We start from the raw sequence: 23,505 nt of genomic DNA, 5'->3' as shown, positions 1-23,505 counted from the left end.
TAAGGCTGAGGTAAGGCTGAGGTAAGGCTGAGATAAGGCTGAGATAAGGCTGAGATAAGGCTGAGGTAAGGCTGAGATCAGGCTGAGATAAGGCTGAGGTAAGGCTGAGGTAAGGCTGAGATAAGGCTGAGATAAGGCTGAGATCAGGCATGAGTTAAGGCATGAGTTAAGGCTGAGATAAGGCTGAGGTAAGGCTGAGATAAGGCTGAGGTAAGGCTGAGGTAAGGCTGAGATAAGGCATGAGGTAAGGCTGAGATCAGGCTGAGATAAGGCTGAGATAAGGCTGAGATAAGGCTGAGATAAGGCTGAGATAAGGCTGAGATAAGGCATGAGATAAGGCTGAGATAAGGCTGAGATCAGGCTGAGATAAGGCTGAGATAAGGCTGAGATAAGGCATGAGGTAAGGCTGAGATAAGGCATGAGGTAAGGCTGAGATAAGGCTGAGATAAGGCTGAGATAAGGCATGAGATAAGGCTGAGATAAGGCATGAGGTAAGGCTGAGATAAGGCATGAGGTAAGGCTGAGGTAAGGCTGAGATAAGGCTGAGATAAGGCTGAGATAAGGCTGAGATAAGGCTGAGATAAGGCTGAGGTAAGGCTGAGATAAGGCTGAGATAAGGCTGAGATAAGGCTGAGGTAAGGCTGAGGTAAGGCTGAGATAAGGCTGAGATAAGGCTGAGATAAGGCTGAGATAAGGCTGAGGTAAGGCTGAGGTAAGGCTGAGGTAAGGCTGAGGTAAGGCTGAGATAAGGCTGAGATAAGGCTGAGATAAGGCTGAGGTAAGGCTGAGGTAAGGCTGAGGTAAGGCTGAGGTAAGGCTGAGGTAAGGCTGAGGTAAGGCTGAGATAAGGCTGAGATAAGGCTGAGGTAAGGCTGAGGTAAGGCTGAGGTAAGGCTGAGGTAAGGCTGAGGTAAGGCATGAGGTAAGGCTGAGGTAAGGCTGAGATAAGGCTGAGGTAAGGCTGAGATAAGGCTGAGATAAGGCTGAGGTAAGGCTGAGGTAAGGCTGAGGTAAGGCTGAGGTAAGGCTGAGATAAGGCTGAGGTAAGGCTGAGATAAGGCTGAGATCAGGCTGAGGTAAGGCTGAGATAAGGCTGAGATAAGGCTGAGGTAAGGCTGAGGTAAGGCTGAGATCAGGCTGAGATAAGGCTGAGGTAAGGCTGAGGTAAGGCTGAGATAAGGCTGAGATAAGGCTGAGATCAGGCATGAGATAAGGCTGAGATAAGGCTGAGGTAAGGCTGAGATAAGGCTGAGATAAGGCTGAGATAAGGCTGAGGTAAGGCTGAGGTAAGGCTGAGATAAGGCTGAGATAAGGCTGAGATAAGGCTGAGATAAGGCTGAGGTAAGGCTGAGGTAAGGCTGAGGTAAGGCTGAGGTAAGGCTGAGATAAGGCTGAGATAAGGCTGAGATAAGGCTGAGGTAAGGCTGAGGTAAGGCTGAGGTAAGGCTGAGGTAAGGCTGAGGTAAGGCTGAGATAAGGCTGAGATAAGGCTGAGGTAAGGCTGAGGTAAGGCTGAGGTAAGGCTGAGGTAAGGCATGAGGTAAGGCTGAGATAAGGCTGAGGTAAGGCTGAGATAAGGCTGAGATAAGGCTGAGGTAAGGCTGAGGTAAGGCTGAGATAAGGCTGAGATAAGGCATGAGGTAAGGCTGAGATAAGGCATGAGGTAAGGCTGAGGTAAGGCTGAGATAAGGCTGAGATAAGGCTGAGATAAGGCATGAGATAAGGCTGAGATAAGGCTGAGGTAAGGCTGAGATAAGGCTGAGATAAGGCTGAGATAAGGCTGAGGTAAGGCTGAGGTAAGGCTGAGATAAGGCTGAGATAAGGCTGAGATAAGGCTGAGATAAGGCTGAGATAAGGCTGAGGTAAGGCTGAGGTAAGGCTGAGGTAAGGCTGAGGTAAGGCTGAGATAAGGCTGAGATAAGGCTGAGATAAGGCTGAGGTAAGGCTGAGGTAAGGCTGAGGTAAGGCTGAGGTAAGGCTGAGGTAAGGCTGAGATAAGGCTGAGATAAGGCTGAGGTAAGGCTGAGGTAAGGCTGAGGTAAGGCTGAGGTAAGGCTGAGGTAAGGCATGAGGTAAGGCTGAGATAAGGCTGAGGTAAGGCTGAGATAAGGCTGAGGTAAGGCTGAGGTAAGGCTGAGATAAGACATGAGGTAAGGCTGAGATCAGGCTGAGATAAGGCTGAGATAAGGCTGAGATAAGGCTGAGATAAGGCTGAGATAAGGCTGAGATAAGGCATGAGATAAGGCTGAGATAAGGCTGAGATCAGGCTGAGATAAGGCTGAGATAAGGCTGAGATAAGGCATGAGGTAAGGCTGAGATAAGGCATGAGGTAAGGCTGAGATAAGGCTGAGATAAGGCTGAGATAAGGCATGAGATAAGGCTGAGATAAGGCATGAGGTAAGGCTGAGATAAGGCATGAGGTAAGGCTGAGGTAAGGCTGAGATAAGGCTGAGATAAGGCTGAGATAAGGCATGAGATAAGGCTGAGATAAGGCTGAGGTAAGGCTGAGATAAGGCTGAGATAAGGCTGAGATAAGGCTGAGGTAAGGCTGAGGTAAGGCTGAGATAAGGCTGAGATAAGGCTGAGATAAGGCTGAGATAAGGCTGAGATAAGGCTGAGGTAAGGCTGAGGTAAGGCTGAGGTAAGGCTGAGGTAAGGCTGAGATAAGGCTGAGATAAGGCTGAGATAAGGCTGAGGTAAGGCTGAGGTAAGGCTGAGGTAAGGCTGAGGTAAGGCTGAGGTAAGGCTGAGATAAGGCTGAGATAAGGCTGAGGTAAGGCTGAGGTAAGGCTGAGGTAAGGCTGAGGTAAGGCTGAGGTAAGGCATGAGGTAAGGCTGAGATAAGGCTGAGGTAAGGCTGAGATAAGGCTGAGATAAGGCTGAGGTAAGGCTGAGGTAAGGCTGAGGTAAGGCTGAGGTAAGGCTGAGATAAGGCTGAGGTAAGGCTGAGATAAGGCTGAGATAAGGCTGAGGTAAGGCTGAGGTAAGGCTGAGGTAAGGCTGAGATAAGGCTGAGGTAAGGCTGAGATAAGGCTGAGATAAGGCTGAGGTAAGGCTGAGATAAGGCATGAGGTAAGGCTGAGATAAGGCTGAGGTAAGGCTGACATAAGGCTGAGATAAGGCATGAGGTAAGGCTGAGATAAGGCTGAGATAAGGCTGACATAAGGCTGAGATAAGGCATGAGGTAAGGCTGAGATAAGGCTGAGGTAAGGCTGAGGTAAGGCTGAGGTAAGGCTGAGATAAGGCTGAGATCAGGCTGAGGTAAGGCTGAGGTAAGGCTGAGGTAAGGCTGAGGTAAGGCTGAGGTAAGGCTGAGATAAGGCTGAGGTAAGGCTGAGGTAAGGCTGGGGCAAGGCTGAGATAAGGCTGAGATAAGGCTGAGATAAGGCATGAGGTAAGGCTGAGATAAGGCTGAGGTAAGGCTGAGATCAGGCTGAGATCAGGCTGAGATAAGGCTGGGTACAGATAAACCAGGTAAGGAAACACCATCCAAGGAGCGTCTGCAGCGGGAGCGGCTCCTCGGCTGCAGCCACAGGGCGCCAACACAGGGTGCCCAGACAACACCACACCTCCATCCAGACACCCACAGGACAGCCCCCCAGCACCCACAGCCAATCACCGCTCCCGAGGCAGAGGGCTCCTCTAGAGGAAACTGGACAAACATAAAAATTGTTGAAATAAATAAAAAGTAAAATCGAATAATAGGATCATTAAAATAAGACCCAGAGGTAAAATACATACAAAATAAATATTAATGACAATTAAATATCAATTAAATGAATTAAAAGGTGCTGAGATAAATAAATAGGCCTAGCAAAAATAAAAAGCTAAAAGCTAAGCTAAAAAGGTGGGTCTTCGGCCTGCTCTTAAAAACATTCTCGTTCTCTGCAGCCCTGAGCTCCTCCTCAGGTGGTTCCAGAGGCGAGGGCCGTAATATTGGAAAGACGCCTCACCATGAGTCTTTTTGTTGACTTTAGGAATAACTAGGGGACCCCTGCCGGAGGAGCAACGGGGCCGTGAAGGTTCATAAGGTAAAAGCAGTTCTGAAAGATACGACTAATGCGCTCAGAGCGCTGGTGTAAATAGTAACATGTGTGAGTTATGTTCAGAACGTCATTGTTGGTGAACGAGGGACGTGTTCAGAGTTCTGGGTAATACATTAAGTCATTATATAAGATAGCATTACATGTGTGTGTCCCGTGTGTCCACGTGGGAGTCACCTGTGATCAGGACGATCCCAGCCAGGCCTTTGTGAAGAGGAGGAGCAGATGAAGAGGACAGGCTCAGCTCTCTGGACTTCTCTGTCACCAGTGCACAGATGGACTCTGCAAAGAGCTGAACAAGCACTTGGGGTTGAAAGGACTAATCTACAAGGTTTAACCTGACAGTTATTGGGTCACACACTCCCTTTAAAGAACTAGGCCTTCAGACTTTAGTCACTTTAGTGTACCCGGGTGGTTTGTATTTGGTCATTTGGGCGACAGTACTGGGATCTCCTACTGCAGCATAGACACCTCTTGTTGATTATGGGGACGAGTTAAAAGTTTACAGGCTGCAGCGCTGTTGACTCCCTGAGCTGCTGTCCTTGCTGTTTGTTGTAAGTATTTTGATCGTTTTAGCACAAGTAATGTATATCGTAAATGCTCTAATATAGGCCGGGGCCTTTATTTACTCAAGGGCATCTAGGACCAGGCCTTTACTGAAACCAGGCCACAATTAGAGACAGGCCTTTTTTTTTTAGCAAAACGGACGACCAGGAAAATGAAGAAAAACGAGATTTGTGTCCATTTGCACCTAAAATATTAGGTTAATTTATTAATGAACATTTCAAACCCTCTCCCAGCGGCTGGAACATTGACGCCTTTTATTTTGTCGGGACAACAGGAAGTGTTTCGTTGCTGTTAGCGGAACATTGACATCAATGTCACTGCAGGTTTCTGTTTCGTTTTTACCGGACCAGATTATTTGTTGTTATCTTGTGTAAAAGGCGAGTTTAGACGGAGCGTTTGTGTTTGTGATCGATCATGAGACTGACCCGAGAGAAGACGAGACGCTCGCGCTGATGGGAGGAGTTATTTTGAGGCGTGGGACTGACCTGCACACGGAGCAGCTGGACGTGCTTTGAAGACGCAATGGTGACTTTATTAAAACCCTGGAGGGTCACACAACTCTCCCCCTGTTTCCACAAATAGTCACTGGAGGTTTGAAAAGTGGCTAAATCTGTGTCAAAGTTACGCTCGGATCAGCTCCTCCGCAGCGTCCCCCCTCGGCCCGGGTTCCCGTTTGTTTACTTCCTGCACCTGAGTTTTCATTTACACCAGTATGAGACAAATTCCTAAAATGGGGAATATTTCGACAGCTATAGTTTCTAATAAAAGCCCCGGCCTGTTTTAGAGACCGGCTTTAATTTGCCTCCGCCAGCCGCGAACCCGGCTTCTGTCAGAGACCCGGCCGCTAATGGAATACAGGCCAGTATTAGAGAATTTACGGTATTTAAAGTAATGTATATTTTAAGGCATAAGCACTGTCTGATTGCCTAAATAATTTGTACTAAAGGTGTTCCAAGTGTGTTGATCGCCTGTTCCCCTTGGATGGATGAGACCTCCAGCCCTGTCTGTGGCGCAATGTTGAAACGATCTTAATTGTTTTGCTGTATGGGTAACATGTGGCCTGTTTTTGTGAGGCGTTAGTGGCACAGGTCGGGTTTGAATGTGAGTGTAGCTGCCCCTCCCCTTGTGTGTTTACCTTATTTGTCAGTTCCACAACTGGATCTCATCATGCAATGCACTCTGCAGAAAATGCCACCAGACCTCCCCTCCATTGCCAGATTGTTCTGTCACTCAAGCTGCGATCATCTATCAGGCTTTTTTTGAATGATTTTATTGTACTTTTTTGATTTTTGAGACAAACCTGCCTTTTTCCGTGTGTCCTGTTCAGTTTTGGAGCCAGTTCCTGCTTCATTGCCATCCGTCCTCTGTCTGCGTCTCCATCTGGATTACCCACCAAGGTCCTCCCTCTTCTCCACTGCCGTCCAGGATCTGCCCCCCAGCCCCCTTCCACTTACCTGTCTTGTTGTATTAAACACTTTTGCTTTGCTTTTTGCATTTTTGGGTCTGCCAGTTCTCGTTCCTGACAGCGAGAGTGTACTTCGACTATAGCTGCTATTTTGGAAGAACTTTAGGCTTGTTTCCAAGAATCATCTTATCACTTTAAACCAGCAACTTGGTCCATGAACCAATAGTGCTTTGATATGAACTGGTACTTTTGCCTAAATGGGATTTAGATTGTGATTGTTCAGCCAGACTCACCTGTTGTTCAAATAAAAGGGCCCCTCGGCTACATTAGTAATGTATTTAGGACTGTTTGGTTTACGCCTAGCTTAGACAGGGCGTTTGTGGTTTGAACCGTGGCTTTATACAATACTTTATAAACTATGAGACTAAAACATGAACACCTCCCTGTCTCTCCCTCCACAGCCTGTGTGTCTTTAGCTTCAGGAACAGTCTACCTGATGCGTCTGTTGCACGGGGCTTCCTCCCCTCAGCCCGGCCTCAGGGTGCAGCCGGTGGAGCGCGTTCAGGGCACAGGCCGCCGCTCGAGCCTTGGCCACGCCCTTACTCCGCCCACAGCCCTCGAACACTCGCCCCTCCAGCCACAGCAACACAACGAAGCTCCTGACAGCGCCCCCTCGTGGCCGCTCACACACACAGCTAAACCTCAGCCTGGGATGCAGCTGGCTCAGGAGCACCACCGGACTGACGCGCTCCACACGCCCGATGACCTTCTCCCTGGGGGCCTCGTCTGGGTCTGGAGTGTCCACTGAACTGTGGAGCATGTTTGGGGACTGAAAGGAGCAGTTTAAAGCCGGCTGTTCCGCCTTCTTTCGGGGCCGTTTCATTGGAGGAGCTCTGCTTTGGCCCCAATGGCCCATCACACTGGTGTCAGGCAGGAAGTGGTACCGCGGACCAGGCTGAGGCACCACCCCAGGGTGTGAATGGAGAAAGTCGGTCACTTTGAGACCACTCCTGGCTGGAAACAATCAAAAAACAGTGTTAAAATTGGATAAGACTGTGATCATTGGAAATGCACAACAGCAATGTTGTGAATGAGTAAGCTCTCAATCCTACAAAATATTGAAAATATCCCTCAGACTCATGGGATTAAACTCAATGAACTGTCTTCTTTCTTAAGAACCAAACAATCTTCCCTAAAGCCTCTTTGTGAGATTTGGAGTTAAAGCAGTGACGTGTCAACATGACTGGACACAGGGACACATTAGAAACACTGTGAGGACACACAGGCTGGACATAGAAAGGACATACTGTGGATATACACTGGGGACATACAGTGGGACCCAGATGTTTGCATACACTTTATAAAAAGACATTTGCATTTTCCTTCTTGAACTTGTGGACTCAGGGCCAATACCAGGCCAAACCGGTCTGACCAGGTATAAGTTTAGGACCTCCCTCCAGACTAAACCCTGCTGCTGATGTAGGAATCGCCTTTTACATTTCCCCTAAAGCCGAGGCCCAATTCAAATGTTGAATTTGAGCATTTAACTATGAGTCAAAACATGTTGGACACAGGCTGTGGACATGTTGGACACAGGCTGTGGACATGTTGGACACAGGCTGTGGACATGTTGGACACAGGCTGTGGACATGTTGGACACAGTGGGACAGGCTGTGGACATGTTGGACACAGTGGGACAGGCTGTGGACATGTTGGACACAGTGGGACAGGCTGTGGACATGTTGGACATGTTGGACACAGTGGGACAGGCTGTGGACATGTTGGACTGCTCATCCGCCGGCTGCAGGGTAATGGCTGTCCTTTGAGGATTACAGTGCATTGTTTAATCCAGATAAAAGCGTGATTACTGCGCTCATTCCGGCTGTTGTTTAAAGTGGCTGCTCTGTCAAAGTCCGTCCGATCTGTCACACATGTCCGTCTCCGCTCACACCGGCCATGGTTCAACTGGACCCATGGTTCCACTGGACCCATGGTTCCACTGGACCCATGGTTCCACTGGTGACCAGTGAAGTGAATCAGGGGACCAATTAAAACATGCTATTATTCAAAAACTAACAGTGACCTTTGATTGCTGCATCTACAATATAATACTATACTATTAAATATTTGTACTACTACTGCTGCTACATTGATTTGGAAGTACATGTACCTCTACTTGAGTAGTTTATAGATTATAGAATATATTATAGAATTGTTTATATGTAGTGCATTTTCCCGCTTATACCTCGGTCCCACATGTTTTTTTTTTTTAAGTTCTTTCACTTTTTAATCGGTTTTACCTGAAAGTTGTTCCAGCTCTATTGTTTATTATTACTATGGAAACAGCTGCAGTGTAGTGATGTGGAACATGATTTAACTGTTATTTAACTGTTGCCGGACTCGGTGTACATTATCACTTTTTAACGGACACCCTCCAGAATCAGAATCGAGGATTCACCCAGACCATGGTATATTTACAAATAATGTATCCAATCATAGATGTCATTTCTTCTTTCCAAAGTAAAGAAGTGGCAAAAGCGTCTGCCTCATAATAGCTATGAATCAAAGTTTTTTTTACTTTTAACTAATTTTATGGAAAATTGTTCGTAACATAAAATCATATGGTTTTATGTTTCTGTTTTAAAACCATATGGTTTTATGTTGTGTCTGTCTTTACATCATCAATAAGACGTTAACACTCGAACAATTACCCAGTAGAGTACTTTTTCCTTTGCACTGTATTGTCCGTGTTGTTGGTGTAGATTTGGTCCCGCAGTGATGGTTCACATAAAGCATTTGGACTCTGCAGTCAGTGCAGTGATCGGCAGCTCACAGCTCTTTTCTCTCCGTTGTACATTGTTCTAATGTTTGTCCTGGGACAAGCTTTGTTAGATTTCCCGGGGATTTATTTTGTAACTTTTAACTTATAACATTCTATCCTCAAACCTAGTCTGACGATGACATGGTGTGACGGGCTGTAGTTTAGTCTTGGATTTGGTGATAGGATAAAGTAATAAGTAAGTAATGACAAAGTATTGAGTGGCACTGACCTCGGGCTCGACTCGGCCTGTGCCTCCTCTTGGTCCACTTCAGCCCTGGCTCCAGTGGGTCCATGTCAACGCTGCAGACCGTGCTCTCCGTTTGGCCTTGTAGAAGGAGGACAATCCTTGTGTCCCTGAGTGGAGCGGCTGCTGGACTAAGCTCTGACAGAGAGGAGGGGCTACAACAGCCGTCCTGCACCAACCAGTACAGGACCTCACCGATCCATGCACTTTGGCTACAGTCATCTCTACAACCCTTAAAGTCACACCGTGTAGAATTTTACCCCCAAAATAAAGTTGAAATACAAGCTTTTATTTTATGACAGATATTTTCAGCATTGAAAAATACCTTAAACAAACATGTGATTTCGCTGTGAGCGGCTCAGCTCTCCTAAGACATGACATAACTTTACCGGGAGTGGGTACATCTCCAGCTCGTTTCCATGGAGATGTGACTAAAGGAAGCAGAATTTGAGATTTAAACAGGTTAGGTTCCCATCCAAATCCATTCATTAATTTCTCACTGCAGTAATAGCATGTACTGTGTCGAGCTGCTCATTAGGAGCATGTTTTGTACTGATGGCAACAGTATAGTCCAAAATGTTACGCAGTGTACCTTTAAGTCAGGCCAACTAAAGGAGTTTAAATAAGCCTGACTCAGAGAGGGGCTTCAGTGCGCTGTAAAAATACTAAAATACTACTTGTAGTATTTGTTGTCCATATAGTAGGTATATGTACCTTTTGTTTAATTACATTTTTTGATTCATTGCTCTCCCCTTGGCCAGTGTGAGGGCAACAAAGTCCAGCATGCTTTTGAGGAGCCAAAAAACAAGGTAAAACAGACATATATTATTCTGTTATTTAGTGATCACTATGGACGTGACTGTGTCAAATCATTTTATTATCCACAGCATCTTAATATCCACATCTGTGAAGGGACGGATTTAGAACCATTCATTACTGAAAATGTTTTATGTCTTGGAAAATGGAAGCAAAAACAAAAGCGTTTTTGTGCATTTAGATTTTTGTTCAGTGTATGAATTCAAGTTCAAGTTTTAGTTTGTCATGTGAGTCACGTATAGTTACCAAAGCAATGAAAAGAGTTTTGCCTTGGCGCTCTCTCCGCTGAACAAGAAACTAATCTATATATAAAAGCATCAACACAACACACCAAAGCATTCCAGCTATAAAAACGTCAAATCCTCAACTTGAACAGGAGTGTGATGTGATTTCTGTTTCCTGAAGTTTATAATGAGTTCCTTAGTTGTTTCTACATTCAGGGCCAGATTGTTTTGTTTGCACCATGTGATCAGGGAACTCACCTCTTCCCTAATGACAGCTCATTTTTGTCACACATCAAAGCTATGCCCGTAGTATTGTCAGCAAATTCAAATGTTTTTTGTGGGATGTCATAAGTATACAGACTATACAATGAGGGACTAAGACAGCATCCTTGTGGTGCCCCGATGTTTAAAACCATGAAGATGAGTAAGCGTTGCCCACACTTAAAGGGGAGGTGGTGGGTGCCTGAAAAGAGCATTCGACGTGGAAAACCCATAGACATTATATTTGCCATAATATCCACGTTCAAGGGGGAAATCATGGCAGGTTCACAGACTCCTCCTACCCTGCTCTGACTTAGCATGTTCCTAATAAAGACTCGGCCCTCGCGTGACGTGTAGTTCGGTCATAGCTGCGCCCGTGCCATTAGCTCTAATGCTAACGACCTGTCAATCAAAGTCCAGCCCTGGTCCCTGTAATTGCGCCTAGCCCAGCGTTATCACAGGAGCACTATCTCTTGGGACCAGTCACAGAACGAGGAGGGACGGCAAGATGTTGACGCGCTATTCCACATACGCAAATGACATATAATTGTAATTGCAAATGGAAATACTGTAACTATTGCATCTGAATGTTTGTTGATGTGATCCTTTTGCCAGTGCTTTATCTGTATTGTATATTGTGAATGACTCATTGGCCACTTTATAAACCTGCTGTCACTTTGTCTCTGCCGAGGGACTACAGGAAAATGAGCTTGTAGCTATCTATGGTCTGTGCAACACATTTGTTGTGCAATGTCCCTGTCAAATAAATAAACCCTCACAGTCTGTGGCCGTCCTGTCAGGAAGTCTTGTATCCACTTACAGATTGAATAGCCAAGGCCAAGGGCTTTTAGCTTGGTTATACGGATTGATGGAATAATTATATTAAAAGCACTGCTATAATCGACAACATTTGGACAATCCAAGTGTTGTAAGACTGTGTGTAGGGCCAATGAGACAGCATCATCTACAGCTCCGTTAGATTTATAAGCAAATTGTAGTGGATCAACCCTGGCACATCTTTTGTTACTTATGTACCTTTTCAAAGGCTGTTCAAAACACTTCATTATCACTGAGGTTAGTGCGACAGGCCTATAGTCATTCATGTGAGCAGCAGAGGGCTTCTTGGGCACAGGCACTATTATACATCATTTGAAACAAGTGGGAACAACACAGAGCAATAGTGACAAGTTAATATCTGTGATAACATTTTGCTAGCCGGCTAAAGCAGCATTTTAGGACCCGTGGTGTAATGCCATCTGGGCCCGCAGCTTTCCCTGTCTTAACAGATTTAAAAACTTTACACACATCAGTCTCTGTGATTTGAAGTCCTGACCCACAGTGCATACCCCAGTCTTCAGTTGGAAAGGGCTCCATTTGAGATGAGTCCACTACACGCCCAATGGCGAGAGTAGAAGGTGTTAAGTTCATCTGGGAATGAAGCTGAAGTGACTGTAATGCTTCTAGGACTGATTTAAGATAGAGATAAGATGGGACTTTATAGAGCTCTCAAGAACACTCAGGGGATTCAAGTAGTCAGAAAAATGTGCAATCAAAGAACAGGATAATGTGCAAACAAGCAGTAATAAAGTTATCTTAATTTGAATTAAAAATACTTTAAAAAGGGGCAAAGAGGAACAATAAAAATTAGAACCGACTATATGGAGGAGGGGGTCCACATCATGAGTTTCTCTCCTTTTATGCCCATAGCAGCCAATGATGCAGAGGTATTCTTTACAGCAGGACATGACGCATGAAGATGATTTTGTTCGGGAAAGCGCGGCTCTTCTTTTTGTACCAAAGAAGACAGTGGTCAGTCAGAAACTCCACATGTTTTTCAGACCTTCAGGGATCCTAAAGGAGCCGACCAGCTCTCTCCCCATGATTCTGGCCCAAAACAAGACTCCACTCCCTCCCTGGTAATGTCTCAGCCTTGTTGGGACACGGTGGCCATTCACCAACCATCCACTACTCCATCCATCTGACCATCCAGGGTTACACGGCCTCATCAGTGAACAAGACTGTTGATGAGTCTTTCTACCACTGCAGCCGTTCTGTTCATGAGCTTCAATGAACAGTTCAGGGGAGGCCGGATAGAAGGTTTATGCACAACTGCAGCCTCTGGAGGGTCCTACACCTTGATATTCGGGAGACTCCAGAGGCACCAGCAGCTTCAAATACTTGTCTGCGGCTTTGTAGCAGCTGTTCTCTTAATCTGATATATTTGTCTGGCAGAAACTGTCCTCCACCAGTGTGCCCTGGGCCTTCCACGAGGTCTTGTCCGACTTGTGTCATATGGGATTTTATATTTTCCAAATTATTTCAAACAGTCAGAAGAGCAGAAGAGAACAGCGTATCAATCACCACACCGCCATCTTGAATGTTTTGGAAAAACATAAAAACATAAAAGTTCCTGAACAGAGGCCTGCACACTCAGAAGGACCTCAGTCTCCTCAGAAGGACCTCAGTCTCCCCAGAAAGACCTGAGAGAAAGACCTGAGAGAGTCTTTATCTCAACAGATCATCTCCCTGGATAATATTAGCATATCAACGAGCACAACAGTAAAAAACCTCGGAGTTCTGTTTGACCAAGACCTCTCTTTTAAAACACATATAAACCAGGCTTGTAAAATAGCATTCTTTCACCTGCGCAACATTGCTAAAATACGAAATATCCTTACTAAGAGCGATGCAGAAAAACGTATTCACGCATTTGTCTCTTCAAGGCTGGATTACTGCAACAGCCTGCTGGCAGCGTGCCCTAAAAGCTCCCTGAAAAAGTCTTCAATTAGTTCAAAATGCAGCTGCTAGATTGTTAACGCGGACAGAGAGAAGAGAACACGTTACACCTGTGCTAAAGTCTCTCCATTGGCTTCCTGTTGAGTTTAGAATAAAATTTAAAATCCTGCTCCTCACATTTAAATCCATAAAGGGTTTAGCTCCGCTTTATCTCCAAGGCGCTGTCATTTCATATCAGCCAACCAGAGCTCTCCGCTCTCAAAACTCAGGGCAACTAGTAATTCCTCGAGTCTCCAAAATTACTGTAGGAGGCAGAGCCTTTAGCTACCAAGCTCCGGTTTTGTGGAATAAACTCCCAGCCCACGTTAAAAAAACAGACACAGTCCCGAAATTTAAGACTAGGCTCAAAACGTACCTCTTCGAATTAGCTTATAATCAGGTCAGTTTGGTAAAGCACTAACCCACAGCCCGAAGTAAAGCTGCCTCAGGAGGAACACTGCTGTGGGAAGTACGGTCCACTGAGCGCTATCCTCTTCTTCTTTATCTGTAGTCCGTTCATCACTATTCACATGGTGTCTCCTGTCCCACTCCCCCTCGGGAGTGCCTGTCTAGATCGAACGGAGGAACCTGGGTGAACGGAGGAACTGGCATTCTGGAATCTGAGGACTGGACGGTCTGTGATCTTGGCCCGTCTGCTGAGGGATCCTTCGGCCCTGGGTCTCTATAGCCTGTCCGTCCATGGGAGTGGATCTCTCCTTCTGTGGTTTTCCCCAAGGTTTCTCTTTTCTCCTGCCGGGTTTTTGAGTTTTTCCTTGCCGTACTGGAGAGTCTAAGGACGGGGGACGCCCACGCCGCTCGTCGCTACCTCCTATTGGACATTATATTTGCCATTATATTTACCTGAACTTTTAATTGTCATATTTATTGCTCTGTTTTTTTGCCTTAATGTTTGGTGCAGCTGTGAGGTGACTTCTGTTGTGATATTGGGCTATACAAAACCATTAAACTTGAAACTTGAAACCTCAGTCTCAGAAGGCCCTCAGTCTCCTCAGAAGGCCCTCAGTCTCCCCAGATTGACCTCAGTCTCTCCAGAAGGGCCTCAGTCTCCTCAGAAGGGCCTCAGTCTCCTCAGAAGGACGAGGAGACTGAGGACTGCAGTGAGGACACAGGCGTCCCTCATTAGCCTGGTAAACCACACCCACCTAAGAAGGTGGGTCTGGACACAAAACAAGTTGCTGATCGAGGCCCAACCAATGACGACCGTCACAGGGAATTGACAAGGTCATGTCACTCACTGTTGTATTTCTATCAACAGTAAGATGCGTTATTAGGATTTTGCCTCCGCCTCTGGTCAGTTTATATTCAATTCATATTTTGTGAATTGGACTACAGCTGTCGTGACGTCCACTAGCCTAATTGCTGATTGGTTTATTTCACTGACAATCTGTAGGCCTCCTACACGTTAGGCCCGCCCGTTCAAACTGCTCCGTGACCAGACTAAGTTCCCTGCGTGGAATGGACAGGGAATAGTATGGCAGAGCCAGCCAGGCAAGTCACTGATGGGCTTTTCAATTGCAGTACCTGACATTTACCACTAGAGGGCCTCCTTATCCCTTTTTGTCACGGCCGGCTATTATTTTGAAAGGGCAAAGGTTGTAAACCGAGTCGGTACAGGCCTGCAGCTACATTTTATATTTTTAAATTGGTTTCACTTTTCTCTCTCCCCCCTCTCTCTTGTTAATTATTTGGTTACTCAAAATATTGGCCTTTTGGATTTTGGTAGATTTTTTTTTTTTTTTTCTACATGAAAATACATAATGTTGACCGAGCCTACATTTATGTCACTAATGTAGACCTACAGCAGAAGGTTAAACTCCCCAAGGTTCACATGAATGAGCGTCGCTTTAATGTGAAACGTGGGCTGGGGCTTCCTGCGTCTGCTGAAGCTTGACGTGTTGTTGTTAAAGCGCGGCAGAGCGTCAAAGCACTGCGGCAGCCGTCCTCTCTCCTCTCTCCCCCGGCCCTGGCTGCTCCTTCACCGCCCCCCAGCCGTCCTTCCCTTCGTCGGCCTGTGTTGGACCGGCCCTGGACAACGCGCAGTGACGGGGCGCGCGCGTCCCGCAGGAGGAGGGCATGTCCTTGGCGCGGAGGAGGCTGTGGTAGAGGAGGACCAGTCGATGGACGGACACGGTGCAGCGCAGCGGCGGCGGCAGGAACGGGCGGAGGCGGGCAGGCGGTGACGTTGGGGCGCCTGGGATGCGTTTGGCGAACGGCGGCAGGGAGGCAGCGCGGAGCCCCGTGAGCCCAGGAGCAGAGTGATGCGCTGCGGCAGACAGGCCTCCCCTGGACCGCGCAGATAAACAAATCCCCCGGACTGATCCTGGACCAGAGGAGAGGTGAGTCCCTGCCGTCTGTTTTTAGTCCTGCCTTAGTCTTAGTCGGGGTTTTGTCTGGGTTCAGACAAAGGTATTGCCCCGTGTCTGTCCTGTTTGGAGAGGCTTTGTCACAGCCCCCGCGCCGTGTCCTTCACTGGACTTGACCCTGGGTTCGTCCCGCTCGCCTCGCTTTAGTCCGGCAGTGTTGGTAAATTTGGACCTGGTTTCGTGCCAATATTCCGAGTGTGATGTAATCCCTGTTTAATTTCGGATTATTCCTGGCCCGGATTCATACACAATTTGTCCGTATTTATTTTCTGGTTTAGTCTTTTATAGTCCTGGTTTAGCCCCGGTTTAGTCCTGGTTTAGCCCTGATTTTGTCCTGATTTAGCCTGGGTTTTATCCTGGTTTAGTATTTTTTTTAGTCCTGGTTTAGTCCAGATTTAGTCCTGGTTTAGCCCTGATTTAGTTCTGGTTTACCTCTGATTTAGCCCTGCTTTAGTCCTGCTTTAGTCCTGCTTTAGTCCTGGTTTAGTCCTGGTTTAGTCCTGGTTTAGTCCTGCTTTAGTCCTGCTTTAGTCCTGGTTTAGTCCTGGTTTAGTCCTGGTTTAGCCCTGCTTTAGTCCTGGTTTAGTCCTGCTTTAGTCCTGGTTTAGTCCTGGTTTAGTCCTGGTTTAGTCCTGGCTTAGTCCTGCTTTAGTCCTGGTTTAGTCCTGCTTTAGTCCTGGTTTAGCCCTGCTTTAGTCCTGGTTTAGTCCTGGTTTAGTCCTGCTTTAGTCCTGCTTTAGTCCTGGTTTAGTCCTGGTTTAGTCCTGGTTTAGTCCTGCTTTAGTCCTGGTTTAGTCCTGCTTTAGCCCTGCTTTAGTCCTGCTTTAGTCCTGGTTTAGCCCTGATTTAGTCCTGGTTTCGTCCTGGTTTAGCCCTGCTTTAGTCTTAGTTAAGTCCTGGTTTAGTCCTGGTTTACCTCTGATTTAGCCCTGGTTTAATCCTGCTTTAGCCCTGATTTAGCCCTGCTTTAGTCCTGGTTTAGTCCTGGTTTAGTCCTGGTTTAGTCCTGGTTTAGCCCTGCTTTAGTCCTGGTTTAGTCCTGGTTTAGCCCTGCTTTAGTCCTGCTTTAGTCCTGCTTTAGTCCTGGTTTAGTCCTGGTTTAGTCCTGGTTTAGCCCTGCTTTAGTCCTGGTTTAGTCCTGGTTTAGCCCTGCTTTAGTCCTGGTTTAGTCCTGGTTTAGCCCTGCTTTAGTCCTGGTTTAGTCCTGCTTTAGCCCTGCTTTAGTCCTGGTTTAGTCCTGGTTTAGCCCTGCTTTAGTCCTGGTTTAGTCCTGGTTTAGCCCTGCTTTAGTCCTGGTTTAGTCCTGGTTTCGTCCTGGTTTAGCCCTGCTTTAGTTCTGGTTTAGCCCTGCTTTAGTCTTAGTTAAGTCCTGGTTTAGTCCTGGTTTACCTCTGATTTAGCCCTGGTTTAATCCTGCTTTAGCCCTGATTTAGCCCTGCTTTAGTCCTGGTTTAGTCCTGGTTTAGTCCTGCTTTAGTCCTGCTTTAGTCCTGGTTTAGTCCTGCTTTAGTCCTGCTTTAGTCCTGGTTTAGTCCTGGTTTAGTCCTGCTTTAGCCCTGATTTAGCCCTGCTTTAGTCCTGGTTTAGTCCTGGTTTACCTCTGATTTAGCCCTGGTTTAATCCTGCTTTAGCCCTGATTTAGCCCTGCTTTAGTCCTGGTTTAGTCCTGGTTTAGTCCTGCTTTAGTCCTGCTTTAGTCCTGGTTTAGTCCTGGTTTAGTCCTGCTTTAGTCCTGGTTTAGTCCTGCTTTAGTCCTGGTTTAGTCCTGGTTTAGTCCTGGTTTAGCCCTGCTTTAGTCCTGGTTTAGTCCTGGTTTAGCCCTGCTTTAGTCCTGGTTTAGTCCTGGTTTAGCCCTGCTTTAGTCCTGGTTTAATCCTGCTTTAGCCCTGCTTTAGTCCTGGTTTAGTCCTGGTTTAGCCCTGCTTTAGTCCTGGTTTAGTCCTGGTTTAGCCCTGCTTTAGTCCTGGTTTAGTCCTGGTTTAGCCCTGCTTTAGTCCTGGTTTAGCCCTGCTTTAGTCCTGGTTTAGTCCTGGTTTAGCCCTGCTTTAGTCCTGCTTTAGTCCTGGTTTAGTCCTGCTTTAGCCCTGCTTTAGTCCTGGTTTAGTCCTGGTTTAGCCCTGCTTTAGTCCTGGTTTAGTCCTGGTTTAGCCCTGCTTTAGTCCTGGTTTAGTCCTGCTTTAGCCCTGCTTTAGTCCTGGTTTAGTCCTGGTTTAGCCCTGCTTTAGTCCTGGTTTAGTCCTGGTTTAGCCATGCTTTAGTCCTGCTTTAGTCCTGGTTTAGTCCTGGTTTAGCCCTGGTTTAGCCCTGGTTTAGTCCTGGTTTAGTCCTGCTTTAGCCCTGGTTTAGTCCTGCTTTAGTCCTGCTTTAGCCCTGGTTTAGTCCTGCTTTAGTCCTGCTTTAGCAGCACACTGAAGTTCAGTTCATGGACTGTGAGCTGAACTGAACTTTAGTGCACTGACGAAGCCTTTTGGATGAGAGGCGAAACGTTCGACACTTCAGTGACAGAGTCCAGACGAGGACTCAAGAACCTTCATTAATCAGTGAATTGTTCTGGTTCAAAGACTCAGACGGAGCAACAAAGGCGTCACAAAAACAGTCGTCATGAAGGTGGGCTGTGGAAGGGTTTCGATACAGTGATAAGTCTGGGCAGCCTGTAAATGATCGTGATCTTCCTTTAGAAATCATTGGAAAAGAAAGAGACAAACACAGTGATGATTTATGGAACGTGTGCAAGAATTATTTAAATCAAATTAGGCATGTGCATACATGAAGGCACCGCAAAAGAAAAATGAACTCAATATTTTGTGCATCTTCCTTTTGCAGAAATAACAGCCTCTAAACACTTTCTATAGCCTCCACTTAGAGTCTGGATTCTGGCAGAAGGTATTTTGGATCATTCTTCTTTACAAAACATCTCCAGTTCAGTCAGGGTTTCTGAGCATGGACAGCCCGCTTTAAATCACACCACAAATGTTCCATAATATTCAGGTCTGTTGACTGAAATGGCCGTTCCAGAATGTTGTACTTGTTCCTCTGCATGAGCCTTATTATATTTTGAGCCTTAGTAGACTTTTAGCAGTATTTAGGGTCGTTGTCTTGTTGAAAGATCCAGCTCCGGTGCAGTTTCAGCTTTGTCACTGATTCCTGGACATTGTTCTCCAGAATCTGCTGATATTGAGTGGAATCCATGCGACCCTCAACTTTAACAAGATTCCCAGTCCCTGCACTGTTGTAGGTCTTTGGAGCTGGTCTGTGGTTGACTGTGAGATGATGTTGTAGGTCTTTGGAGCTGGTCTGTGGTTGACTGTGAGATGGTGTTGTAGGTCTTTGGAGCTGGTCTGTGGTTGACTGTGAGATGGTGTTGTAGGTCTTTGGAGCTGGTCTGTGGTTGACTGTGAGATGATGTTGTCGGTCTTTGGAGCTGGTCTGTTGTTGACTGTGAGATGATGTTGTAGGTCTTTGGAGCTGGTCTGTGGTTGACTGTGAGATGGTGTTGTAGGTTTTGGAGCTGGTCTGTGGTTGACTGTGAGATGGTGTTGTAGGTCTTTGGAGCTGGTCTGTGGTTGACTGTGAGATGATGTTGTAGGTCTTTGGAGCTGGTCTGTTGTTGACTGTGAGATGATGTTGTAGGTCTTTGGAGCTGGTCTGTGGTTGACTGTGAGATTGTGTTGTAGGTCTTTGGAGCTGGTCTGTGGTTGACTGTGAGATGGTGTTGTAGGTCTTTGGAGCTGGTCTGTGGTTGACTGTGAGATGATGGTGTGGGTATTTGGAGCTGGTCTGTGGTTGACTGTGAGATTGTGTTGTAGGTCTTTGGAGCTGGTCTGTGGTTGACTATGAGATGATGTCGTAGGTCTTTAGAGCTGGTCTGTGGTTGACTGTGAGATGATGTTGTAGGTCTTTGGAACTGGTCTGTTGTTGACTGTGAGATGATGTTGTAGGTCTTAGGAGCTGGTCTGTTGTTGACTGTGAGATGATGTTGTAGGTCTTTAGAGCTGGTCTGTGGTTGACTGTGAGATTGTGTTGTAGGTCTTTGGAGCTGGTCTGTGGTTGACTGTGAGATGATGTTGTAGGTCTTAGGAGCTGGTCTGTTGTTGACTGTGAGATGATGTTGTAGGTCTTTGGAACTGGTCTGTGGTTGACTGTGAGATGATGTTGTAGGTCTTTGGAGCTGGTCTGTGGTTGACTGTGAGATGATGTTGTAGGTCTTTGGAGCTGGTCTGTGGTTGACTGTGAGATGATGTTGTAGGTCTTTGGAGCTGGTCTGTGGTTGACTGTGAGATGATGTTGTAGGTCTTTGGAGCTGGTCTGTGGTTGACTGTGAGATGATGTTGTAGGTCTTTGGAGCTGGTCTGTTGTTGACTGTGAGATGATGTTGTAGGTCTTTGGAACTGGTCTGTGGTTGACTGTGAGATGATGTTGTAGGTCTTTGGAGCTGGTCTGTTGTTGACTGTGAGATGATGTTGTAGGTCTTTGGAACTGGTCTGTGGTTGACTGTGAGATGATGTTGTAGGTCTTTGGAGCTGGTCTGTGGTTGACTGTGAGATGGTGTTGTAGGTCTTTGGAGCTGGTCTGTGGTTGACTGTGAGTTGATGTTGTAGGTCTTAGGAGCTGGTCTGTGGTTGACTGTGAGATGATGTTGTAGGTCTTTGGAGCTGGTCTGTGGGTCGACTGTGAGATGTTGTTGTAGGTCTTTGGAGCTGGTCTGTTGTTGACTGTGAGATGATGTTGTAGGTCTTTGGAGCTGGTCTGTGGTTGACTGTGAGTTGATGTTGTAGGTCTTAGGAGCTGGTCTGTGGTTGACTGTGAGATGATGTTGTAGGTCTTTGGAGCTGGTCTGTGGTTGACTGTGAGATGGTGTTGTAGGTCTTTGGAGCTGGTCTGTGGTTGACTGTGAGATGGTGTTGTAGGTCTTTGGAGCTGGTCTGTGGTTGACTGTGAGATGGTGTTGTAGGTCTTTGGAGCTGGTCTGTTGTTAACTATGAGATGATGTTGTAGGTCTTTAGAGCTGGTCTGTGGTTGACTGTGAGATGATGTTGTAGGTCTTTGGAGCTGGTCTGTGGTTGACTGTGAGATGATGTTGTAGGTCTTTGGAGCTGGTCTGTTGTTAACTATGAGATGATGTTGTAGGTCTTTAGAGCTGGTCTGTGGTTGACTGTGAGGATGTTGTAGGTCTTTGGAGCTGGTCTGTGGTTGACTGTGAGATGATGTTGTAGGTCTTTGGAGCTGGTCTGTGGTTGACTGTGAGATGATGTTGTAGGTCTTTAGAGCTGGTCTATGGTTGACTGTGAGATGATGTTGTAGGTCTTTGGAGCTGGTCTGTGGTTGACTGTGAGATGGTGTTGTAGGTCTTTGGAGCTGGTCTGTGGTTGACTGTGAGATGATGTAGGTCTTTAGAGCTGGTCTGTGGTTGACTGTGAGATGATGTTGTAGGTCTTTGGAACTGGTCTGTGGTTAACTATGAGAGGATGTTGTAGGTCTTTGGAACTGGTCTGTGGGTTGACTGACTGTTCTCACCATCCTGCGCCTCTGCTTATCTGAAAGTTTTCTTGGTCTGCCACTTCGGGCCTTAACTAGAACTGTGCCTCTGGTCTTCCAGTTCCTCACAATGTTCCTCACAGTTGAAACTGAGAGCTTAAGCTCTGACACAGCTTTCTGTATCCTTCCCCTAAACCATGATGTTGAACAATCTTTGTTTTCAGGTCATCTGAGAGTTGTTTTGAGGCTCTCATGTTGCCACTCTTCAGAGAAGATGTAAAGAGGAGAAACATTTACAATTGGCCTCCTTAAATACCCTTTCTCGTGATTGGATTCACCTGTGTATGGAGATCAAGGGTCACTGAGGTTACCAAACCAATTTTGAGTTCTAGTATTTAGTGCTAAAGATATTGAAATCAATAAAATGACCAGGGTGCCTAATTTTGTTTAAATAATTCTTGCGCACTTTCCATAATTCATATAAACTTCCATAATTCATTTAAACTTTATATATATATATTTTTTTATCAAGGATGTTATCTTACAGTAGTTCAATTAGGGCTTTAATTGTAATTGAATTTCGAATAATGGTGCAGATAAATATGTTTTCATTGGCTGCATCAGTACGATCAGACTGATCCTTGCTGTTTTCTCATTGTATATTTATTCTTATGTAAAATGTACGATGTCCATGTATTGGAAGATGATTTGATATGTCTAAAATGGACGCTTAAAGATGTCCTGATGCATGCTGAAACTCCCACACCCCGAGAAGAAAACGGGTCAAAGGGAGGAGTCCTCTTTAAAGGTCATGAACTTTAGCTCATTTGAAAGCTGACATGTTTACCTCAGTTCTTTGAACACAGACTGGTAATATTTTTGAAACATACACAAAAACTCCTGTATACTCTAGCTTGAATGCTTTGTACTGTGTAAATCTCCGTTTTTGACCCGTGCCATTTTCCCCCTCAGAATACTGCAAACAATGGCTGAGCTATCCGACTTCTCCAGTGAGCCCGAGGAGGCCAACTTCAAATCCAAGAGTCTACCCGTCCTCACTGCAGGACCACCCCAAGAGCAGAGCCTGCTGTGTGGGAGAGCACCTCAGGAGGAGAGCCTGCTGACGGAGAGAGTACCTGATGAAGAGAGTCTCCTGTCTGAGAGAGTGCCCTCCGAGGATAGCCCAGTAAACAGGAGAACTCCTTTCCAGGAGAGCCTGCTGAGTGAAAGAGCTCCAAATGAGAAGAGCCTGTTGACGGAGAAAGCAGCCCACGAGGAGAGCTTGCTGAGCGGGAGGACTCGCCTCCAGGAGAGCCTGCTGACTGCATCAGCATCACAGCAGTTTGAGGAGTGCGCCAAGTTTCTCCAGATCGCCCCGAAAACCACAACCTCACAATATGCGGCCAAAGCTGGGAAGTCCGCGCTGAACCGGCCCAGCTCCTACACGGACGGCTCCCAGGCGCCGGCAGTGACGAGGCGACCGGCTGGCTTCCTCCGCTCCCGCTTTGCTAAGTTGGGACTGCCCTGTAAGAAGCGCCTGAGTGTGGTTCTGCAGGACTCGCGCTGCTTCCTCTTCTGTATGTGCTATCTGACCTTCATCCAGTCGCTCATGGTGTCGGGCTACCTCAGCTCCGTCATCACCACCATTGAGAAGCGCTACAGCCTGCGCAGCTCCGAGTCCGGACTCCTGGTCAGCTGCTTCGACATCGGCAGCCTCATGGTGGTGGTCTTCATCAGCTACTTCGGCGGGCGGGGCCAGAGGCCGCGCTGGCTGGCGGTGGGCGGAGTATTTATTGCTGTCGGCGCTGCCCTTTTTTCACTCCCTCATTTCATCTCACCACCCTACCAGATACAGGAAGTGAATTCGTCCTCGGGCAATGAGGGCCTGTGTTTGAACGGTAACGGCAGTGGGCGGGAGCGCGTGGACGTCACTTCCTGTCCACGCGAGCAGGAGGGGAACGAGCACGACCTCTACGTAGCGCTGTTCATCTTGGCGCAGATCCTGGTGGGCATGGGCTCCACCCCCATCTACACGCTGGGACCCACCTACCTGGATGACAACGTGAAGAAGGAGAACGCGTCGCTCTACCTGGGTAACACCTTCACCATGTTCTCTTTCATTTTCATTTATTCATTTATTTGAATGGGACAGTGCATATTAAAGGAATAGGCCACCGTTTTTACATACTGAGATATGCTCTTACCTCACTTTAGCCGAGTTAATATATCCCCGTCTGGTCTTTGTCCGTGCGCTCTGTCACGCAAACGGAGCACATACGCAGCCTCTCCCACATGTCATATAGCTCCAAAAAAGCTCACGATAGAAGCTACCAAGCTCTTCCACGTGTTCCCTATTTAAATAAAGTTACGTGAAGTGTTTTCATGCGAAGTATATTTACACAGAAATGTAACGTGTCGATTTTATAAGCAGATAAAAAGGGGGACTATATTGTGAGGCGTAATGATACGAGGAGTAAAACGTCCGCGCAG

General features: G+C 46.7%; 1 protein-coding gene across 1 annotated transcript in view; it reads left to right on the top strand.

Moving 5' to 3' along the window:
• Positions 1 to 15,030: 15,030 nt before the first annotated feature.
• Positions 15,031 to 23,505, top strand: part of LOC306972691 (solute carrier organic anion transporter family member 5A1-like) — a 28,684-nt gene continuing 20,209 nt past the window's right edge. The window contains exons 1-2 of the mRNA XM_079569391.1: positions 15,031 to 15,513; positions 21,988 to 23,108. Coding sequence (XP_079425517.1) covers positions 22,001 to 23,108 — 1,108 coding nt within the window. The 5' untranslated portion in view covers positions 15,031 to 15,513; positions 21,988 to 22,000. The remainder of the gene's footprint in view (positions 15,514 to 21,987; positions 23,109 to 23,505) is intronic.

This window comes from Gobius niger, assembly GCF_951799975.1.
Source record: "Gobius niger genome assembly, chromosome: 13".
In the NCBI taxonomy this organism is placed as follows: Eukaryota; Metazoa; Chordata; class Actinopteri; order Gobiiformes; family Gobiidae; genus Gobius; species Gobius niger.
Note: the sequence above shows the minus strand (reverse complement) of the source record. Positions and strands in the feature narration are given on the sequence as shown.